Below are 19,098 nucleotides of genomic sequence, written 5' to 3'. Positions count from 1 at the left end.
ATTTGAACTCCTGCTTTAAATAAACTTCAGTAAAAACAACCCTAATGTATGTTGCATGGTGGTGGTAACAGTGTGTGGTAATATGATCTTCCTGGTTTGTGAAGCAGCCTGGATCATTTCAAAATAGTCCAACAGCGACACCATGCGGCGAGAAGGTGGAACTGCTAAAACTGAACGCTGTAAAGCTGGAATATTATTATTATCGTTGAAATGTGTAATCATTATTCATATTTCATTCATACAGTTCATGGAAAATACCACACGTAGCTACCTCTATTTAATTACATTACAAAATAAATCAAATTGAAATCAGTTACAGTTACCGGGGGGAAAAGTAATTAAATTACAGTTATTAATCAAAATCTTGGTGCAAAAGTTAAAGTTAAAGTTTATTATAAAAAATAATAATAATAATATAATAATAATAATAATAATCTGTGTTAGGGAGTAATAAGTTACATGTAATTCAATTACAAAATGATAAATGTAATTGAAAAAATGTAATTAAGTTACAGTTACTTGTGTTGCTGATTACCAATCACATTCCCTTTGGTAAAACATTACTATGTACAAAAAACAGTTTCAGTTAATTCTGTAATTCAGTAATAGATAAATAGAAACAAATAACTGCCATGCAAAACAACAACAATACTACTAATTCTAACACTACTAAAATAATAATACTTCTACTAAAATAATAATAATGACATTAAGAAGATGAAGTGTCGGGAAGTAACAAGTTACATGCAATTCAATTACAAAATGATAAATTGTAATTGTAATTAGTTACTGTGAATAAAATATGTAATTTAACTTGTTACTAATCAAAATTTTGGTGATTACAGTTTTCTTTCTTTCTTTTTTTCGTTAAAAGTTCATATTTAGAATATGCATTCATTGTGTTGCTTTGTATTTTTTTCACCATGCAGGAATGTTGTTTTTTTTTTTGGCATGGACTATTTCCTGACATTTTTGAGTGTTATTGCCCACTTTAAGACAACTGGGGGAATTGAACCCACAGCAGAAACTTCAAACTCCCTGATAGCTTCCTTCCTCTCCTTTGCTTTTATGTTTGAAGGATGGGGTGAGCAAAGCTAAATATGTTCTCGCTATTTTAAGTAGCCTCTTTGAACGCACCAGCCCAAATAATTTTTGGAAAACATGCTTGACCAAACAGTTGATTTGGCCTTGTATGGTAAAGGTAGTGAAGCTCAGCTAATGAAATTGAAATTGACTATTTGCTAGTAAATAAACAAAATTTAAGACCATTCATTATTTTGAAAGACACATTTATTGGTACTCATGAGCTAAAGCCTAGAGTTAAATAATTTATCTTTATCTTATTTTTCCATCTAAAACGATGCTAAAGCAAACAGGTGAATTGTCTGTAAAGGTAGTGATGCTAAGATAATAAATTCACAATTTTTATTAAATAAAAAAAGGATGAATATTCACTGTTGTTCATAACTTCTTCATATATTTAATATTATTCCATCATACATTTAATGAAAACAAAATCTATACATATGATTTTCTTTCACAATTTCTGGGATGTTTTCCATGTATTGTAATGGTAAATATTTAGAATAAATACTTGGAAATAATACAAATACTGGTAATACTACTAATACTAATACTTTTTAGTCCTTCCTTGTAGTAACTTAATTTTGTGTTCTTTTTATGTGGGGTTTTTGTTGTTGTTGTTGTTTTGTATTTTTTCCATTTGTAACTTACTGTATGTTGCTGCCTGTCTTGTGCAGGAGTCTTGAAAAATACTTTTTTTAACTCAAGAGTTTTTTTTGTTTGTTTTTTTTTAACTGTGGTAACAAGCTGATATATGTTGGCAAACTAACAAACTAACTACAAGCATTGTAGCTTAAAATTATTTTTAATTTATTATTTTTTTCTTTCTGTTTTGGCATTACCATGAACTGCCATCTCAACTGTTAAACTGGTAAAATTCTATAATTTAAAAACGATGGGGTGTGTTCAAAATAAATAAATAAAAATTAATGAACAAATTAATGAATACACAAATAAATAAATAAACATTGATTTTAGTCAGGAAATAGTAAATGCAAAGAAAAATAATCCATCGTTTGTTTTTCTTAGTTAGGACATGTAAAGGTTTAAAATATATATTTGGCATGCCGTACCCTTTTTTTGCACCACCTCCCCACCTCTCGTACATAACGAACAGTCCCTGAGAAAATAAACTTCCCATTTTCCAGCTTTAAATCCAGTGCGCATGCTCGGACATGGCAGCTGGCAGTGGGAAGCTCCTCAGATCCGATAGTTGAAATATTTAGGAAAATAAAACTCGAGCAAACCGCGCGGACAGATGTGCTGTTTGAGTGTCGGAGCCATGAAGGAGTGAACCGGCGGCAGCGGGGAAACCTGAGATCTGATCTGGATGGAACCGACGGGTCTACGAGACGTTTTCAAATGTATAACACTATGTAAGCAAAGCCGAAATTGTGTGTTATTTTTAAAGCTTGTTAGTCGTAGTTTCGCTCGCTGTGAATCAGCTACACATAAAGTTAAACAAACATGCACTATGACAGGCATTACAGCGGTTTCGACTTACCTCTCCGATCAATGTCAGGCCCTGCAACGCCTACTTTTACGTCAAAAACATCTGGATTTACACACATGGCTTTGTTGTCTATTGATAAATTCTACACGAACTGTGTTTTAGATTGTTTTTTATTGGTTCTGAATGGACAAATGAAAAACGCCACGATTGAATGTGCGTTTTTAAAAAGCATGTTAGTGTTTTTGCACGGTGCAAAAGACGTCCAGCAACCTGTTTTTTGTGTTTCAGCCATCGCAGCAATGGAGGATATCGGTCTCCATCACAAACCCACCAATGACCCCCCTCTACACAGACCTACTGACACTTTTGGGCTGCACCACATCCCACCAGGTGTGTATGAGCAGGGCTGTAGCACCAAAATTCAGGGCCCCAGACATAAGCAGTCCCCCTGCACTTTTTAAGAAAAATGTATTTTGCAAACTCAATTCTTTCCCTTTGGTGTCTTTCTCTTTCTGCTTCATTTTTTTTGGAAAACTGATTGTCTTTCGTGTAACTTTTTCACTATTTTTTGCAAATGTTTGGGCCATGTCTTTTTAGGTTGCTTCTCCCCATAAAAGAAATAACATTAATTTGCCCTGGTATCAAAGGATATTGCTGAGTAGCTTAATCCTCAATAATACACACATACATAATGTATTAGGTGATTTATAATTTGTTTTCGTCTAAATTTGCTAAGTAACTCATGTAGTCAAATAAATGTAGCAGAGTAAAAAGTACACTATTTTCCTCCAAATTGTAGTAGAGTAGAGTTATAAGGTTGAAGACAGTACAATAAATTCAGTTCCGCTCACCACTGATAAGATGTTTTTGTGTGCTGTTTCCTCCAGACTATCTGCACGTCACTGATGCAAATAGGAAATCTGACTTGCAAAAAGATGGACTGTCCAGAAAAAGGTCCCACTCGGTAATGATGGCAGAGCCACAAATGACTCCCCAGTTTCCTCTACAGACTGCAGGTCCTCTGGGTGCTGACACCAGTGAGTAACAGTGTGGTAAAGTGATGTGTGCAGCTGAAACACCTGCAGCACCCAAAATTTAAACGCATACTCTAATCTGCAGATGGAAAAGAATGATGGTTTGACCCTGTTTACTGATGCACTGTTATTACCGGTAATTTATTTTAATTGGTTGTTATTTTGGGTGGGGGGGTTATATCCTGTAGACTAGAATTACTTTCTTATACATTATTAACATTTATGCAGTTATTAATGAATATTAATTTATCTAATTATGAATCCCTGTATGTTCAGACATCTGGTATTTGTCTGAATTTTTACTTTATTATATATTATATATGTATATTCTCTTACGTTGTCTTGCTTTTTTTTATGGGATGTATCCATTTATGTTCTCCACAGAGTGTTTTTTTAACTTATTCTAATGCTAATCAGAAAAGAAAAAGGGACCATTTAAAAGAGAAAAAAGCTCCATCGTTTTTTGATCTGTGGATCCACATACTCAAGTTCATCAAACGCAGGACGGGCGTCCTATATGACTGTAGACTATCGCAGTTCTTAACCAGAGCTTGGAGTTACACTACTTATTGCACAATGTCGTGTTTGATAAACCAAAAATCTAATTGCGAACTGAGTTTATGTATTTTAGGCAGCTGCTTACAATAATTAATCCGGATGGGTTTTTGTGTTTGCTTTTTCAGTGCACTTTAATACAGCTGCCAAAAATGGAAACGCTAATTTGGATAAGGCTGGAGCTGGCAGGAAAAAAGCCAGAGTCGGAGATCCATCAAAGTGGAAGCAAAACAAGCAGAAACAGCTGAGGATGGAGGGCAAAGCGTACGTGAGCAAACGCAAAAAAGACGGGGAGGCTGTGACAAAACAGCCGAGAGCAGTGGGGCCGAGGTGCACCTCGAACGCGTGCAAAAAGGCTTCAAACCGGCTTTGTAATGAAATCAACGAGGAGGCCAGGAAGAAAGTGTTTGATGAATTCTGGCAGCACATGAACTGGGCTCAGAGAAAGCTGTATGTGGCAGAACATGTTGACCGTGACCCCGTGGAACGATCTCGGGCGGTGGGGTCACAGTCGAGGAGATCAGTTTCACTCCGTTATCACTTGATGGTGGATGGCAAGAGGAAACAAGTGTGTAAAAACATGTTCCTGTCCACTCTGGGGATAGGAGAGTGGTCTGTGCTCAACTGGACACAGAGAGGAGAAGCAAAAAAGAACGAATCAAATGAAAACAAATTAGAAAAGAGGCAGAGTGTCACTGTCCCTCAGTGCTCACAACAGAGCCCTGCTTCTTCTGCAGCCAGTATCACTGTGGACGTTACTCAGGGTGAGTGTCTTTTCTATTTTTCACCTACTCACTAAAGTTAGTTGAAGGGCTGAAACAATTATTTTATAAATCAGTTAGTCAACTGGCACAAAATGTGATAATCGATTAATTGTTTATCAAGCAATATTGCCAAACATTTGCTGGTTCCAGCTCCTTCCTGCTCCAAGGATTTTGTGCTTTTCTTTTATTATTGTAAATTGATGAGACTATTTCAAGATAATACCTTCAAATGTTGAAAACTGTTACTGAGAGTTTTCTTTTTTAATATATATTATATAGGCTATATTATTATTCATTAATTTGGAAAACATAATCAACAGACTAATTGAGAATGGAAATAACTGTTAGATGAAGTCATATTTTATTCACTAATGTAATAACGTTATTTAGTACAATTATTTTCCATAGTTTTTGCCTCATAAATGTTAATGAAGTTTCCCTGTTTTTGCAGAACAAGTGAATGCTGCAGACAAAGACCGGCCACCAGAACCAGAGGGGCCAGCCGGGAAGAAATCCAGAGTTGCCAAGCCGCTAACATGGAAGCAAAATCGACAGAAGCAACTCAGGATGGAGGGAAAACCGTACATCAGCAAACGAAAGAAAGACGGCACGACCATAACGAAAGGTCAGAGGACAATGGGACTGAGATGCACGTCCAGTGCTTGCAAAAGGGCATCAAACCGCTTCTGTGCTGACTTCAGTGACGAAACGAGGACTGAGCTCTTCACTAGCTTCTGGCAATGCATGAACTGGGCTCAGAGGAAGATCTATGTGTCCGGGTTAGTCGACTGCGACCCGGTGGAAAGAACACGAGCACCGTGGACTCAGTCGAGAAGGTCGGTTTCGATGCGGTATCATTTAATAGCCGACGGTGACAGGAAACAAGTTTGCAAAAAGATGTTCCTCTCCACACTCGGGATTGGAGAGTGGTCAGTGCTTAACTGGGCACAAAATGCATCCCAGCGTGACAATTCAGAGGAAACCACCAAGAAGCCAACGCAGAGGAAGTCCCGGAAAGCTTCAGAGCATGTCGTCCTGAAGGAGTTCCTCGAGAGTTTACCCAAATTGCCCTCGTACTGTTGTGGGACATCCGTCTCCAAGCTGTACCTGGAGCCGGTGTTCTCAAACATGTCCGAGGTGTATAGGCATTACTACAACCACTGCTTAGAGAGGAAAACGGCTCCGCTCTCTCGGCAGGTTTTTTGTGCTGTATTTAAAAAGATGGATTTGGGATTGTGTGACCCCAAAAGGGATCAAGGGTGTTCTTTCGGTGCAACTGGGAATTTATTTAATGAGCTTTGGGAGGAGTACTGCTTGGAAAGAGGAGCTCCAGGACCACAACCAGAGAAAGTGTGTAACCAGTAGAGAGCGATTAAGACTAAAAAGTTAAAGGATGGCGTTCACGGTTTGTTGCTCCATTACTTAAAACGTGATCATTTACACATTGTGGAAAGGTGAATTCCAAGACTTTGCCAAAATGACTCAGTGATCTCACTTACCATTAAAACCTGTTAAAGAGGACCTATTATGTTCATTTAAAGGTTCATACTTGTATTTCATGCTTTAATAGTTAAAAAAACAACAGTATTTTCCTCATACTGTCTATGCTGAAACATCTGTAATGACTTCCCCCCAAAAAATCCGAAATCAGGTAAAAATGGTCAATACCAGCTATGAAGATAACATGTCTGATCACAGCTGGTGTGAAGCTACATGTACATTAGCAAAATACTGCTGGGGAATGACTGTAACATCAGGTTCACACTGGACGTGGAAGCGCTCTTAAAAACACAGATTTTCCGTAGAGCATTGCCGTTATTTTTGCCGTCCATGTTGAGCAATGTGTCGTGCCACAGCCTCAGTGGCCGGTTCAAAAACTGCAGCAACAGTTTCTGTCTCTGGTCTATTTTTTTAATGAAAAGGCTATGTTAGATAAATGATAAATCGATGATAAAATATGCATCCCATTCTTCCACATATTTGTCAACTGTGTCTAAACAGAGAGTGAGACAAACAAGCAGACACATAGACAGACACGCACTACACAGTTATTTTAAGATGCCTTTTAACATCAGGCAAGTGACTACCGATGAAAATTAGCTCCCTAGTTAACTTGGGTGCACGTAATTTGTTTATATGTGCATTAGTGTACACTGTCCCTTTTTAAATAAATAAATCAGGCAAACAGAGAGAGGGCTCAGACAGAGCAGAGGAGCAGAATTTCTTGCTTACCTGCACTTAGAAATGCGCTCCGGGTGTGAACAGCCTGGCAACTGCTGATGGGCGTCTGTGGCACAGGTAACATATCGGGGCACCTTTCCGTCCAGTGTGAACCTGATGTAACAGAGAATAGCAGCACTTTGTACCGTGAAAAATAACCAATAAAACCTTCTTAACACAGCCAGACATGTTTCAGCAGGAAAACGATCAGAAATCAAGGAGAAATTTATAACATCAGCAACCAAGTTTACATGTTTCCTGACATTAGCATGTAGGATACAAATGTTAACACTTGTTTGCCTGCAGCAGATGACCATATATAGTAATCCAGCACACTATGATGTCAGACTGTTGCCAGAGTAGAAAAAACACTTGGAAACAGAATATTTAGAACTCTCCGAAGCCTGAGATTTGAACTTGAGGATTTGAACTTTGGCCCTTTTTAATATAAATATCATTCACTGTTATACCATATATAAGAAGATGCAAAATATGGAAAATCATAATAGGTCCCCTTTAACATACACTATGGTTGCATCCTCCAGGCTCACACTATCCGAACTGAACTGAACTGAAGGAATCCAGTCTTAATGCAGCTGGACAGTTGTTTCACATGAATGTGATTATTTAAGCACTACACTTATTTTGTTTTTGTACTGGGGAATGCTACTTTGTTCCTTAAAAATGTACAGGTTTTTTATTATGTTTTGTCAAACATTGTTAATAGTTCAAGGTTAAGACAAAATGTGTCAAAATATGTGTACTAAAATAATACTAAAACATATTTATCTGTTAATCCGCTGTTTGGAATTTCAATAAGTGTAAAAATTCAAAGTCAACTGTGTTAAAGTACTCACAATACTGCAAACTGCTTAATTTTTTTGTCCTTATTTATTTAACGTTGTGCTTAACAGAGACATTTGAGTCCAAAATGTTCTATATTATTTTGTGGGTTAAATAATGACAAGTAACAGAAGCAGTCTTTAAAGAGGCAGAGCACTCACAGTCAAGTGTTTTTTCACTCTGCAGCTGGACAAAACAGATTCTTTGTAAAGGTCAAATTCAAACCACGCCGTCCCCTCACACCCTGCAGCTTTTTACACATTGAAATAACGGCTCCTCTAACAGTTTACATACCCCATACTGTGTGTTTTATTATTTCAAGTTGAGACGCAGTAAGAGCCACACACACACACGCACATACGGTCATCACCCTCCTATTCTTCTCCACACAGTGGCAGGAAGTTGTCCAGATATCCGCAGGGCCTCTGAAAAAAAAAGAGCAAGTGAACAAAGTGGGCTGGGTGGTGGGGTTGGAAGGTGTTGGTGGCGACAGCGGCGGCGATGGGATTGGGTAACTTTACTCAGAGTTCATTGTGAGCAGCAGGACGGCAGCTTTACAACAGAGCTACAGGTTAACAGCAGTGTAAAACGCTGTAGGTTTACAAAACAGCTGGACCGGACTGCTGGATCTCTCTGAGCTGAAAGGAAAAGGCAGCTGGTGACCCAAACAACCTGAGGATGTTCGCTCTGAGGACGTTTGTTCTGCTGGGACTGAGCTGGACGTGTCGAGGTGAGATAGCCATCGTATTCTTAACAGATTTATCAATACACGACACACATCACCTGTTCAAAGTGTTGTGAAACTGCATCCTGTGGCTATGGGATACAAACCTGATGACCAGTTTAGTGGCGTCTACTCTCTGCCTTTAATTGATTTATATTTATTTATATATTTATATTCTAAGGAGCATTGTGTCATGTGAGCCTATTTATAAAAAATAGTAGGGGTGAGGGAAAAATTTTGATAGTGGGTAGTATCACAATATTTTTGTGTGGCAACATGGTATCAAAACATGGACGCCAAGTGCTGATTTTTTTTATTATTGAAATTATTAACCCTTTGAAACCTAAGCAATATTGTTTTGATTTCTTTTGAAAAGACAAGGGGAAGGCACCAAGCGACTAAACAAGACATGACAAAAAAAAAAAAAAAAAAGAAACAAGACATGGCCCAAATATAAGCCAAAAAAAAAACAAAAAAACAAGAAAATTACCTTGAAAAAGTCTATTTATTTAGTATACTTTATAAACTTTATAAACTATATAAATATAGTTTTCTAGTCTTTTTTTCCAATTTTCTAATAATCCTCTCCTCTTTTTTAAGTATTTTTCGATAAATTTCTTGCAATTTGTGGGACTTTTTTTTCCAAGTTGATAATTTTCTTTTTTCCTCCCCATTTTTTCCAAAGATATCAAACCAAGTTGCTCAGTTTTCAAAGGGTTGGGGGGCTTGTGAAAGGCATCTGAATGCAGCACAATAAAACTGATCTCAATCCAGGTTTCAAAGGGTTAATATCGGAAATACAAATTAACCGTTTAAGACCTGAGCAAACTGGCTTGATTTCTTTCAAAAAAATGGGAAGAAGGCATTGAGCAATGAAAGAAGAAATTACCTCCAAATTAGCAAGAAAGTAGTAAAAAATAAAGTAAAATTACCTGAAAACTAGTCTAAAAAAAGAAAGAATGTTTTAAAAAAAAAAAAAGGAAATAACCAAAAGTCCACTAAATACATTTTGCTGCAAAAAAAATGATCAAAGTCAAATGAAAAGATTGAAAACTATCTGAACAGATAAAACAGATGTTGACAATACTTTACCTTTGAGGACATAATTTGCAGTTGAAAAAGGTGATATATAACAATATATGTTATCACAATACTCAGTCTATCGCAACATGTTTAAAATCGCAATGAAATTGTATCGCGACATAAGTATCATGATAATATCGTAATATAATATAATTTAATATAATTTGAAGTCCTGTATTTTTAAGATGTTAATGAAGAATTTTAAGTAAATATCTTTTCACCAAATACAATATTTTAATATTTTAACATCTGAGCATATTGGCTTGATTTTTCTAAAAAAAACATTGAAAGATGGCAACGAACAATTTCTGAAGAAATGACGCAAAAAGAGAAAAAAAGAAACTAAATTGGTTATAAAAAAAGGTACAAGAAAATTACCTGAAAATTAGCAACAAGGGAAAAAAAGAAAGAAAAGTCCAAAACAAAACTCTGTAACATAAACTTAAATATGTAATTTAATAATTATTAATACATTTTTCAGGACATTTAAACATTTTGTCACGGTACAAAGGTTTAAATACTTGTGAAATCCATCAACGCAGCACAAGAAAAGTGACATCAATCCACGTTTTAAAGGGCTAAAAATATATCCAAATTGACTTATTTATGTTACCACTGTATAAACCTAACATTTGGTAATATCCTTTTAATGACAAAGTGAAAAGTATTTTTTATAAGGACATATCTTTATTCCTCTTGTATCAGGATGTCTCTTTGTGCCAGTCATGTGAAACATATCTAATTTCAGCACCATTGTTCATGCATTTTTTTTTTATGCTATGATTTTATGGTCCCGCACACACCTGCCAAGCCCATTGTCCCACTTCATCACATTCCTCATCACCATGGCGACAACCTTCGACCTTTATCAAGTCCCAGCCCACTCCATTTCCTGTTGCTATTCGCTTCTCCTGGAAACTTCCTGTTTATGTCGGGGCTCATTTCCTGTTTCCTTTAACGGTCCGTATCAGGACCCACCTTTCATGGCTTGACCTGCATTGTTATGAATAGTTGCTAATGGTCTGGGACAATGAGGGTTTTGAATATGTGGGTGAGTCGGTCCTGGGATAAAAAGCTTAGTGAAAACAGTTTGCATAATAAAATCATACTACAAGACCTAAGAAAAATACTTACAGTTTATTCGCAAAGTGTGCAAATATAGTGAATATGCAAGTTTGCCTTTGACATCTTAGCGCTTATAAAATTCACCTGCAGTTTAAATTAGCAACACAAAGGACAGACATTCATAAAACATACAGTAGGCCAATTACAAATACACCATCATTATATATTAACCCCCCAAAAGTCAGAATTTACGTTTATGGCCACTTTTTTCCCCACTAACCTGCACTTGTCTCCACAGCTGCATCTAGTGATCCGTGGGGTCAGTGTCCAGTCAAGAGAAAGTGCAAGGACAAGTTTGGAGACGGGTCATGTGACAGAGAGTGTATGGCGCCTGAGTGCCTCCAAGACGGCTTCGACTGCCTGAAGGACAGGGGACAGTGCAAGTAAAACATTTTTGCTGTCAATTTTATAGAAACCAGAAAAAAAATCACACATAATCAGCCTTTTGAACTATTATTATTTTTATTATTATTACTGTCCATAAAGTGACAACAAGCAGGAAATATAAATGTATGTATTCATCAGCCATGGCTTTAATAATCATTAATAATAATAACTGGTTACTAACATAATTATTTTGTTAATAGTAACCAGTTACTTTGACTGGCTACTGAAACATTTTTAAGTGTTTAGTTCTCTGATGTGAATAGAAATCACAGTTCACTCTCTTGATCCTCTGACGGAGCAGACAGACTAACTAAAATTACTTTTCCACAACAGAATACTAATTTCTCCTCAAGTGGATCCCATAGTAACACATTAATGTTTGTTCAAGTGTTCAAATAGACTGTAAGTGGTGGTGGGGTTAAATCATGGGTGACTTTGTAAGCACAGGTTTGCATATTTTATTAGGTCATTCCAATTTAAAATTGGATATATTTTTTGGATAGAAAATCAGCTCTGTGGCAAACAAACATTCATGAAACATGTTTTGTTCAGCAAAATAATCTTTACAAATGAACATTACTTTTAGGATTTTTGAAGTGTAGATTCCATTGTTGGAAGTAAAAAGCTAATGTCGGGCTGTAAATGAACTAAACCACTGTTTCAGGTCGCCGCCACAAACAGGCTGTGAAGCCATGTGAGGCGTGACGACATTCTGTAGTCTCATTTAGCCTCTGGTGAGCGACAGTCTTTTCTGACAAATAAAAGCTTCCAAGTTCACAAGTGGGATATTTACTGATGTATTTTATGTCATAAAACAAAAAGCGAAAGTCTTTTAAACTTGTGTTTGCCACAGACAGTATTTCAGGCAACTAACCAAAAACCGACTAACTTCAAGAAGAACTTCAAGGTGCTGAAATACTAATCCATTTTCAGGTTTTAGGATTTATTACTGGGGCGCTCTATGCCACATCTAATGGTATTTGTTTAAAGCTCTGGGTGTTTTTTTAAAAAAGAAAAAAAACTAGACTTTGATTTAATTTTGCCAGATCTCTTCTTCTGTCTCTTTTAAAAATAAAAAAATAAATAAAATTATAATCTTTTATCCTTATCCATCATGGTTCTCAGTCCGGGCCACATCCAGTACTGCCGCGACCACTACGCCAACTCCCACTGCGAGCAGGGATGCGACAGCGCCCCCTGTGGATGGGACGGCAGCGACTGCTTCACACACCAGAGCCCCATATGGTCCAAAGGCACCCTAATCCTTCACACCAACATCCCACAGCAACGTGGCACCCTCGCCAACAGCTCCCTGCTCTGGGCGCTCAGCGTCCTCCTCCAGTCGCCACTCAAACTAAGAGGATACGCCCCCCTCTCCACCAACGGGAACTTGTTTGACTTCGACATTCAGCAGCTCGCAAACCTGCTGGCTCAGGCATCTGCGACTGACTCCAATGGGTAAGTGCTCTCAAAACGCTCACACACTACAGGCCACAATCACCCTTTCTCACACACATTCACTCACTGCTGGCAGAGGCTACCATACAAGGTGCCACCTGCCAATCAGTAACCATTCACACACACTCGCACTCCGATGGCACAGCATCGAGAGCAAATTGGGGTTCAGTATCTTGCCCAAGGATACTTTGACATGTTAACTGTCTTTTTATGTCCATGTAACAGATTTCAAATGGTTCTGTGTATCTGCTCTTGTCTACCATTTCCTTCTATTTCACTCTTTCCTAGCTCACTCCTTTTCCTCCAAGTGGACAACAGGCCGTGCTCCCGTCTGCCCTCTACCTGTTTCCCCCATGCCACCGAGGCAGCCAGTTTCCTGCGTGCCGTAATGTTGCTGAAGCCTGGCTCGTTCCCCACCCTCCCAGAGCTGAAGTCCGTCATCAGTATAAGAGGTGTCCGAGAGGAAATAGGAAGCAGAGAGGAGGAAACGGTAAAAGAGGAAATCAAAGGTAGGCTCACATGTCCTGTCTCTCTCTCTCTCTCTCTCTCTCTCTCTCTCACATACACACACACACACACACACACACACTTGAATTTCATCCAAACAAAACACTATACAACACCTTTCCGTTTCCAGTGTGTAGTGTCGGTCAGTGCTGCAGGTCTGAGTTTCAGTTGTTCAAACATTGAATCCCTTAACCCTTTGAAACCTGAGGAGAAGCAACTTAACGAGGCATGACTAAAAAATAAAGAGTAGAAAATTACCTGAAAATAGAGGGGGGAAAGTTTGTTTTTTATTGATCTTTTTAGTAAGTACAGTATATATGTATATGTCTTTATTTTTTTATTTAATTAAAAAAAAAAAATAAAGCAGAAATACCCCCATGTATTGATATCATGCAGCCTTAAAAAAAACTGACCTACCTCACAGTAATTTTCGATTCTCCCTCTCTCAGAGACGACCCCTGCATGGCTGTGGGCCGTGATCGCCGTTGCGATTGGCCTGCTGCTGGTGCTGGCGCTGGTGGTGTTCCTGGTGGTGAGGAGGGTGAGGCAGCGGCGGGCGGAGAGGGAATGTGGCAACAGGGTGAGACACCGGTCCACGGTCACAGACATGGACCCCAAATCCAAGGCCTTGACGACACACCAAGTCCACCAGGAGCAGAGGGTGCGATCCAGCAGAGAGAAAGACAAGATCAGCTTGAGGAAAAAGAAGAAAGCGAAGGAAGCGGAGAAAAAGAGAAGGAGGGAGCCGCTGGGGGAGGATGCCATTCGAATGCGGTGAGAAGAGCTGCTTTGAAAGACATGACAGGATGTTTAGTCTGCTGGGGGGGTGATGTCATGTCCACAAATTTGGTGTTTTCTTAAACACTAAAGAGGTCTTAAAAAAAAAAAAAAAAAAAAAAAAAGTGAATGGCACCTTTATTTTATAAATAAATATATATATATATATTACAGTTCTGATAATCAGTTAATAATTTAAGTCAATATCAAACCAAGGTTTGGGAGAATTTTGCAGGAATTTATAACTTTTTTTTTTTTAGGACTTTTTCTAGTCCCTTCTGTGCTCCTCAAAGACTACACACCCATGAATGTCACCACTTAAGAAAAACATACCCTGAAATAGCGAGATTGTACTCTTGTGTTTGGGTGTGTTACAGAGCCCTTCGGGTGACTCATAGATCAAAATAAGGAGAAAGAAAAAGACATGATGTGACCTCATAAAAAGTACAACAATTTCTAAATGTGATGTATCAAAACTTTTCCAGACCTCTCAAACGGGACCAAGATATAGGAAGTGACACAGACTTCACCCAGAGTTCAATGGAGGACATCAATGCGAGGTGCTCCAGGCGGCAGGAGGACGCCTCCATCTGCGACCACAGGAGCCCGGAGCAGAAACACTACCGCGGTGGGACCTCGCAGCCCCGCAGACCTGTACAACGTAAGGTTCAACAGTCAGTCATTCATTTACTCACTGAGTCACTCATTCATAGCTGCCAAAGCTTTTATACAGCTGAGAATCGAGCATATATTTTTAACATGTCAAGAATTACTATACCATGGTCACACAAAAAAAAAAACCACAAAACTAATTGTTTCTTATTGGCTGGTGGATATTTTTAATTCATCATTGGCAAAATCATCTTTGTTGTGATCAAATTAAGACAGATTAACTTTGTTTTCTGATGTTGCAAACACTTAAAAAGATAAAGGTAATTCCACTAATCATTTTTAAGTTGCAACAACTTCACAAGTTGTTCACGGGAATCCAAGATTATTTTCAGTAAGATCAGCTTCTCAGATTTTACAGTGCATTAATATTTGGTTTCACACGGGAAACAAATGGGCGAAAGTCGGGAGTTTGTTTGACAAATTCAGAGTAAGAACGGGCTGAAAGATTCTCTGCAGAAAAATACACCACTACACACCTCAAATGGGTCATAACTGATGATTAAGAGGGATTACTTTTGTAAACATTGTTTTTTTAGGAAAATCCCTCATATCTTAAAATCAGAGCATATTGTCACCACGACACATGTGGTGTTAAAATTAAGCCTGTATTAATGAAGAAACTGGACTCACACTGACATACTCTCGAGACTTGCAGTATAAAGTTACAGTCTAAGACGAAAAAGATTATGTCAACTGCAAATATCCATTTATGTGTATCAAAATCCTCACACATGTCGGTTGGAGATTCACCTTAAATGATTCTTGCTCCCTCTCAGCTCCACCTAGAGGATGGGAGAGAAACGCCATGCCGCCTCCTCTGCTCAGTCCGCCCCAGCAGGTCTGTCTTTCTTTTTTATTTTTAACAGCAATCATTTGATGCTATCCATGTTTTGAGGAGCCAGTATTGTTGCCACATTGTGTACAATCATTAAATATGTTGGTTTATGTGAAATATGTTTTATTTTTATGTGTATGTCTGTTCGATATACTCATCATGGTTTTGTTGCAATGTTAGTCTGCAGAGTGGTGTGGCCCTGATGGCTCTGTGGTTCTGATCCGAGCGGTGCGTAGCGGGCTGGACAGAGTGGTTTTGGAGCTGCTGCGAGCAGGAGTACCAGTCAACAACACCGATCATACCGGTATTGCACCTGTGCCACAGTTACTAAAATTAGTTTGGTACCTGAGAGTCTGACTCAACCCGTGGTTTGTTTTTTTTAAGCCATTATTTCCTGACACCTGTACACTGAGGGGCTGAGTAACTGGTGTAACTTACCCCCGTCTCTCTCACGTCCTCTTTTTGTGTCCCTCCTCTCCCGTCCTGTGCTCATGTCTCCACGGCTTCCATCTCGTCCTCCTCCAGCTCCCCTGCTGCCCTCCTCTGACTCAGAACAAAGTTAATGTGCTATCTGGTGCTCAAACTCGGGTCGATGGACGTATTAACTTTGCTGCTCATCTTTCCTTGCTTTTGCTGTCCTTTTGTCCTTTCGTCTGCCATCTCACTTCAGCTGAAACAATTCACATCTCCACATCCCTCCGTTCTCCCTCTCTTCACCACCTTGGGCTCGACTCTGTTGTGTAATGGTTGTTCATTGGCTGACTTACTCCCTCCGTTCTTCCCCCTTACCTCCCCTCCACTCACACTGTCTCTCTCAGGGAGATCCGCCCTGCACTGGGCAAGCTCAGTAAACCACCTCTCCCTAACAAGGACCCTAATTCGCTACGGGGCCGCTGTCGACCTGCAAGACAACAAGGTGAGTTTCTGTTACCAGAGATTATCAAGGAGGACTAAGAATCATCATTTATCCATGTTTAAAGTTGACTGCTCATCCTCCACACATCACAGAATAATGTTTTTTGACTATTTCTCTGGTAGGGCGAGACGGCGCTCTTCCTCTCTGCCATCCATGGTTGCTATGATACAGCCAGACTTCTCCTCCTCCATGGCGCCAACCTTGAGTTGCACGATCGAAGAGGACGACGTCCAGTGGATGTGGCCAGAGAGGGCATGCGTCACCAGGTCCTGGAGCTCCTACTGGCTCACCAAATTCAGAGAGGGCCCGTTCCCGTCGACTCAACCAATGACATGATGTGGGAGGAGCGAACTCTGATGTACTCGCCGTGGGTCGGATCACAAGGCCTGCCTGGAAGAAGTGCGTCCTTCTCTGGGATCATAGGGCATCGAGATATGACCCCGCCTCCACCAAAGTAAGGTTTCCGAAATAAAGCACGCATAGACAGCACTTTGTCTGCCTTCTGATGATCCCCCCCGTCAAATGTGAGGATTTTTTAGTTGTATGTGATGGTAAATCAACAATAAATTAAAAATATGTAGATTTTAGAGTATTGGTCAAACAAACCAAATGATCTGATGACGTCACCTAAGGCTTACAGAAATTGTGATGGTATTTTCATGCCTTTGTACCAGCATTAACTGTGGCTGGTGGCATTATGTTTTCGGGTTATCCGTACATCCCATTCTTCTGAATGCTGTATCTCAAAAACATATAAAGGGAATCTCGTTAAATTGAACACAAACATCCACTCATTGTGGTGGGAGAGATGGTTTAAATGACCTCTGATTGGCCACAGTCTCCTGTCACAGCCAAGATTTTCTTAAGTTTTAAACAGAGCCAAGAATAGATGCAGGAGTCTAGTGTTCCCTCACCCCGCTTGAATTACAACATGGTCAACATCACAACAACATCAAAGGTTATTATGGGATTTTTCCCCAAATACACCAAAAAAAAAAACTGCCTACCCCAGCTTTAAGTGTTAAATCTTTTTCATGTCAGACAAACAGCACAGTAAATCTGTATCTTATGGATTTCACCTGTAAGTCACTGTGTCTAACGTGTGTAATGACTTTCTTGTCTTGCCAGTGATTGGTCAATGAACCGAGTGCAGTACCCCTCCCCTCAGAACTGGCGACCACAGCTCAACCAATCAGCAACAGCGCTGGTCCCTCCAAGAATCATGGGCCGCTCCCCTCGGCCAATCAGCACCTTACAGGAGGTGACCTCAGAAGACGAGGATCGCGACAGGCATCAGGAAGTCCCCAGAGCCGCAACGCCTCACTTCCTGTCGCCCCAGCCCGCCCCCAGACAGCGTTCCTTCTCGTGCACCCAACATGCATTGCAGCGTCGCTCCAGTGCCCATCAGCCAGAGCCCAATTATGTTATTGTGACAGACAGAACAGCCATTGAGCCCATAGAAAGAGTCGTTGTTTCACCTCCCACAGATGCCGCCGTCCAATCAGATCGCCCGCCAGTTGTTAATGACGACAATCCCGTTAGAGCAGAACAAGCAGCGGTGAGTTTAACAAATTCAGAGCAGAAATCCAGAGGTGAGAGGTCAAACAACCACGCTGACTCCACACAAACAGCCTTGTAGAGAACAGAAACAAAACTTCATCTGCCATTCAGCCCGTAAGAATAGCATCAAAGAACACACGAAGAAACGAATTAAATGACCCGAAAGAGAGACACTGAGTTTGACATTAGGTGTCTTTTTTTGTCCAGCCCAATGCAAACCTGAGGGCTTACAAGCGTGCCCAAAACTTGAAGGAGTCCAGCCTTTATTTACTGTCATTTTGGGACCTTAATTATTATCCACTATGCATCTGTTTGGCGTCACCTGACACCTTGACAGCTTGTTAGATTACTTATTTTTTTACACACAGATATGGAAGCAAATACGAGATTTATGTATTGAGATTTTTACAGCCACCGTTTACATAATCTTGACATTTTAACACCACTGAATTCATGGCATTTAAATATTTCACTTTGAAAACCATGTATCAATTGTTTTTCTTGCTCTGAATTCACCTCTTTAAAATTAAAATATGACATTTTTACTGATTTTGATATTTTAAAAATTCAAATCTTAGAGAAAAAAGGTTCAGCTTGCTCAAACTGGATTGGTCAATTTTAGATCTAGGTTGAAGAAATTCAAATAGCACCGTCCAAGCAACCCAGGACAAGTTAGGCATTCGAATCTGAATTTTTCAACCTATAAAATTTGAATTATGTTTTATTGACCACATAGAGTGCCACAGTAATGAGTCCTAAAACCCAGAAATCTTTTAGTATTTCAGCAAAATATTGATGTCTCTTATTTGCTTTCATACACAGCAGCACTTCCCAAATCACCTCCCCAGTTTTCACCCAGCCTAAATTATTATTTTTGTATTTTTTTTACTAGGGAAGGAGGGTATTGTTTTTTTTTTTGTTGTTGTTGATGTTGTTGTTGTTTGTTTGTTTGTTTTTTTGGAAAATTTCTGTTACATGTCAAAGCCCAATTAAACAACATGTCTGAGGTGAAAGCCAATCAAATGTGATGAAAATCACCATAAAGCTGAAACTGCAATATCTTGTGAATATTGATGCCAAATATTGTAATATATTAACTGTG

The 19,098-nt window shown here is 39.2% G+C and overlaps 2 protein-coding genes across 2 annotated transcripts; both read left to right on the top strand.

The window, feature by feature from the left end:
- The first annotated feature begins 2,274 nt into the window (after positions 1-2,274).
- LOC121946032 lies at positions 2,275-7,932 on the top strand. The gene is made up of 5 exons (XM_042490436.1): positions 2,275-2,459; positions 2,825-2,926; positions 3,424-3,573; positions 4,254-4,889; positions 5,341-7,932. The coding sequence occupies exons 1-5, from the start codon at positions 2,414-2,416 to the stop codon at positions 6,252-6,254; spliced, it is 1,848 nt and encodes a 615-aa protein (XP_042346370.1). The 5' UTR covers positions 2,275-2,413; the 3' UTR covers positions 6,255-7,932.
- Positions 7,933-8,459: 527 nt separating this feature from the next.
- On the top strand, positions 8,460-18,491 carry notchl (notch receptor, like). Its single transcript, XM_042490715.1, has 11 exons — positions 8,460-8,682; positions 11,123-11,267; positions 12,397-12,729; positions 13,018-13,238; positions 13,686-14,010; positions 14,499-14,674; positions 15,462-15,523; positions 15,701-15,824; positions 16,339-16,436; positions 16,559-16,890; positions 17,565-18,491. The coding sequence occupies exons 1-11, from the start codon at positions 8,631-8,633 to the stop codon at positions 18,073-18,075; spliced, it is 2,379 nt and encodes a 792-aa protein (XP_042346649.1). The 5' UTR covers positions 8,460-8,630; the 3' UTR covers positions 18,076-18,491.
- The last annotated feature ends 607 nt before the right edge of the window (positions 18,492-19,098 follow it).

Source organism: Plectropomus leopardus, chromosome 7 (genome assembly GCF_008729295.1).
Source record: "Plectropomus leopardus isolate mb chromosome 7, YSFRI_Pleo_2.0, whole genome shotgun sequence".
Classification (NCBI taxonomy): Eukaryota; Metazoa; Chordata; class Actinopteri; order Perciformes; family Serranidae; genus Plectropomus; species Plectropomus leopardus.
The sequence above is the reverse complement of the archived record's forward strand: the minus strand, read 5'-3'. Positions and strand labels throughout refer to the sequence as shown.

What these genes read in the sequence shown, in the direction of transcription:
- LOC121946032 (XM_042490436.1), top strand. Translation starts at nt 2,414, where the DNA reads ATGGAACCGACGGGTCTACGAGACGTTTTCAAATGTATAACACTAT. An exon ending in TTTCAAATGTATAACACTAT is followed by an intron (nt 2,460 to 2,824) that starts GTAAGCAAAGCC and finishes TTTGTGTTTCAG; the next exon opens with CCATCGCAGCAATGGAGGAT. An exon ending in GCTGCACCACATCCCACCAG is followed by an intron (nt 2,927 to 3,423) that starts GTGTGTATGAGC and finishes TGTTTCCTCCAG; the next exon opens with ACTATCTGCACGTCACTGAT.
- notchl (XM_042490715.1), top strand. Translation starts at nt 8,631, where the DNA reads ATGTTCGCTCTGAGGACGTTTGTTCTGCTGGGACTGAGCTGGACGTGT. An exon ending in TGCTCAGTCCGCCCCAGCAG is followed by an intron (nt 15,524 to 15,700) that starts GTCTGTCTTTCT and finishes TTGCAATGTTAG; the next exon opens with TCTGCAGAGTGGTGTGGCCC. An exon ending in TCGACCTGCAAGACAACAAG is followed by an intron (nt 16,437 to 16,558) that starts GTGAGTTTCTGT and finishes TTTCTCTGGTAG; the next exon opens with GGCGAGACGGCGCTCTTCCT.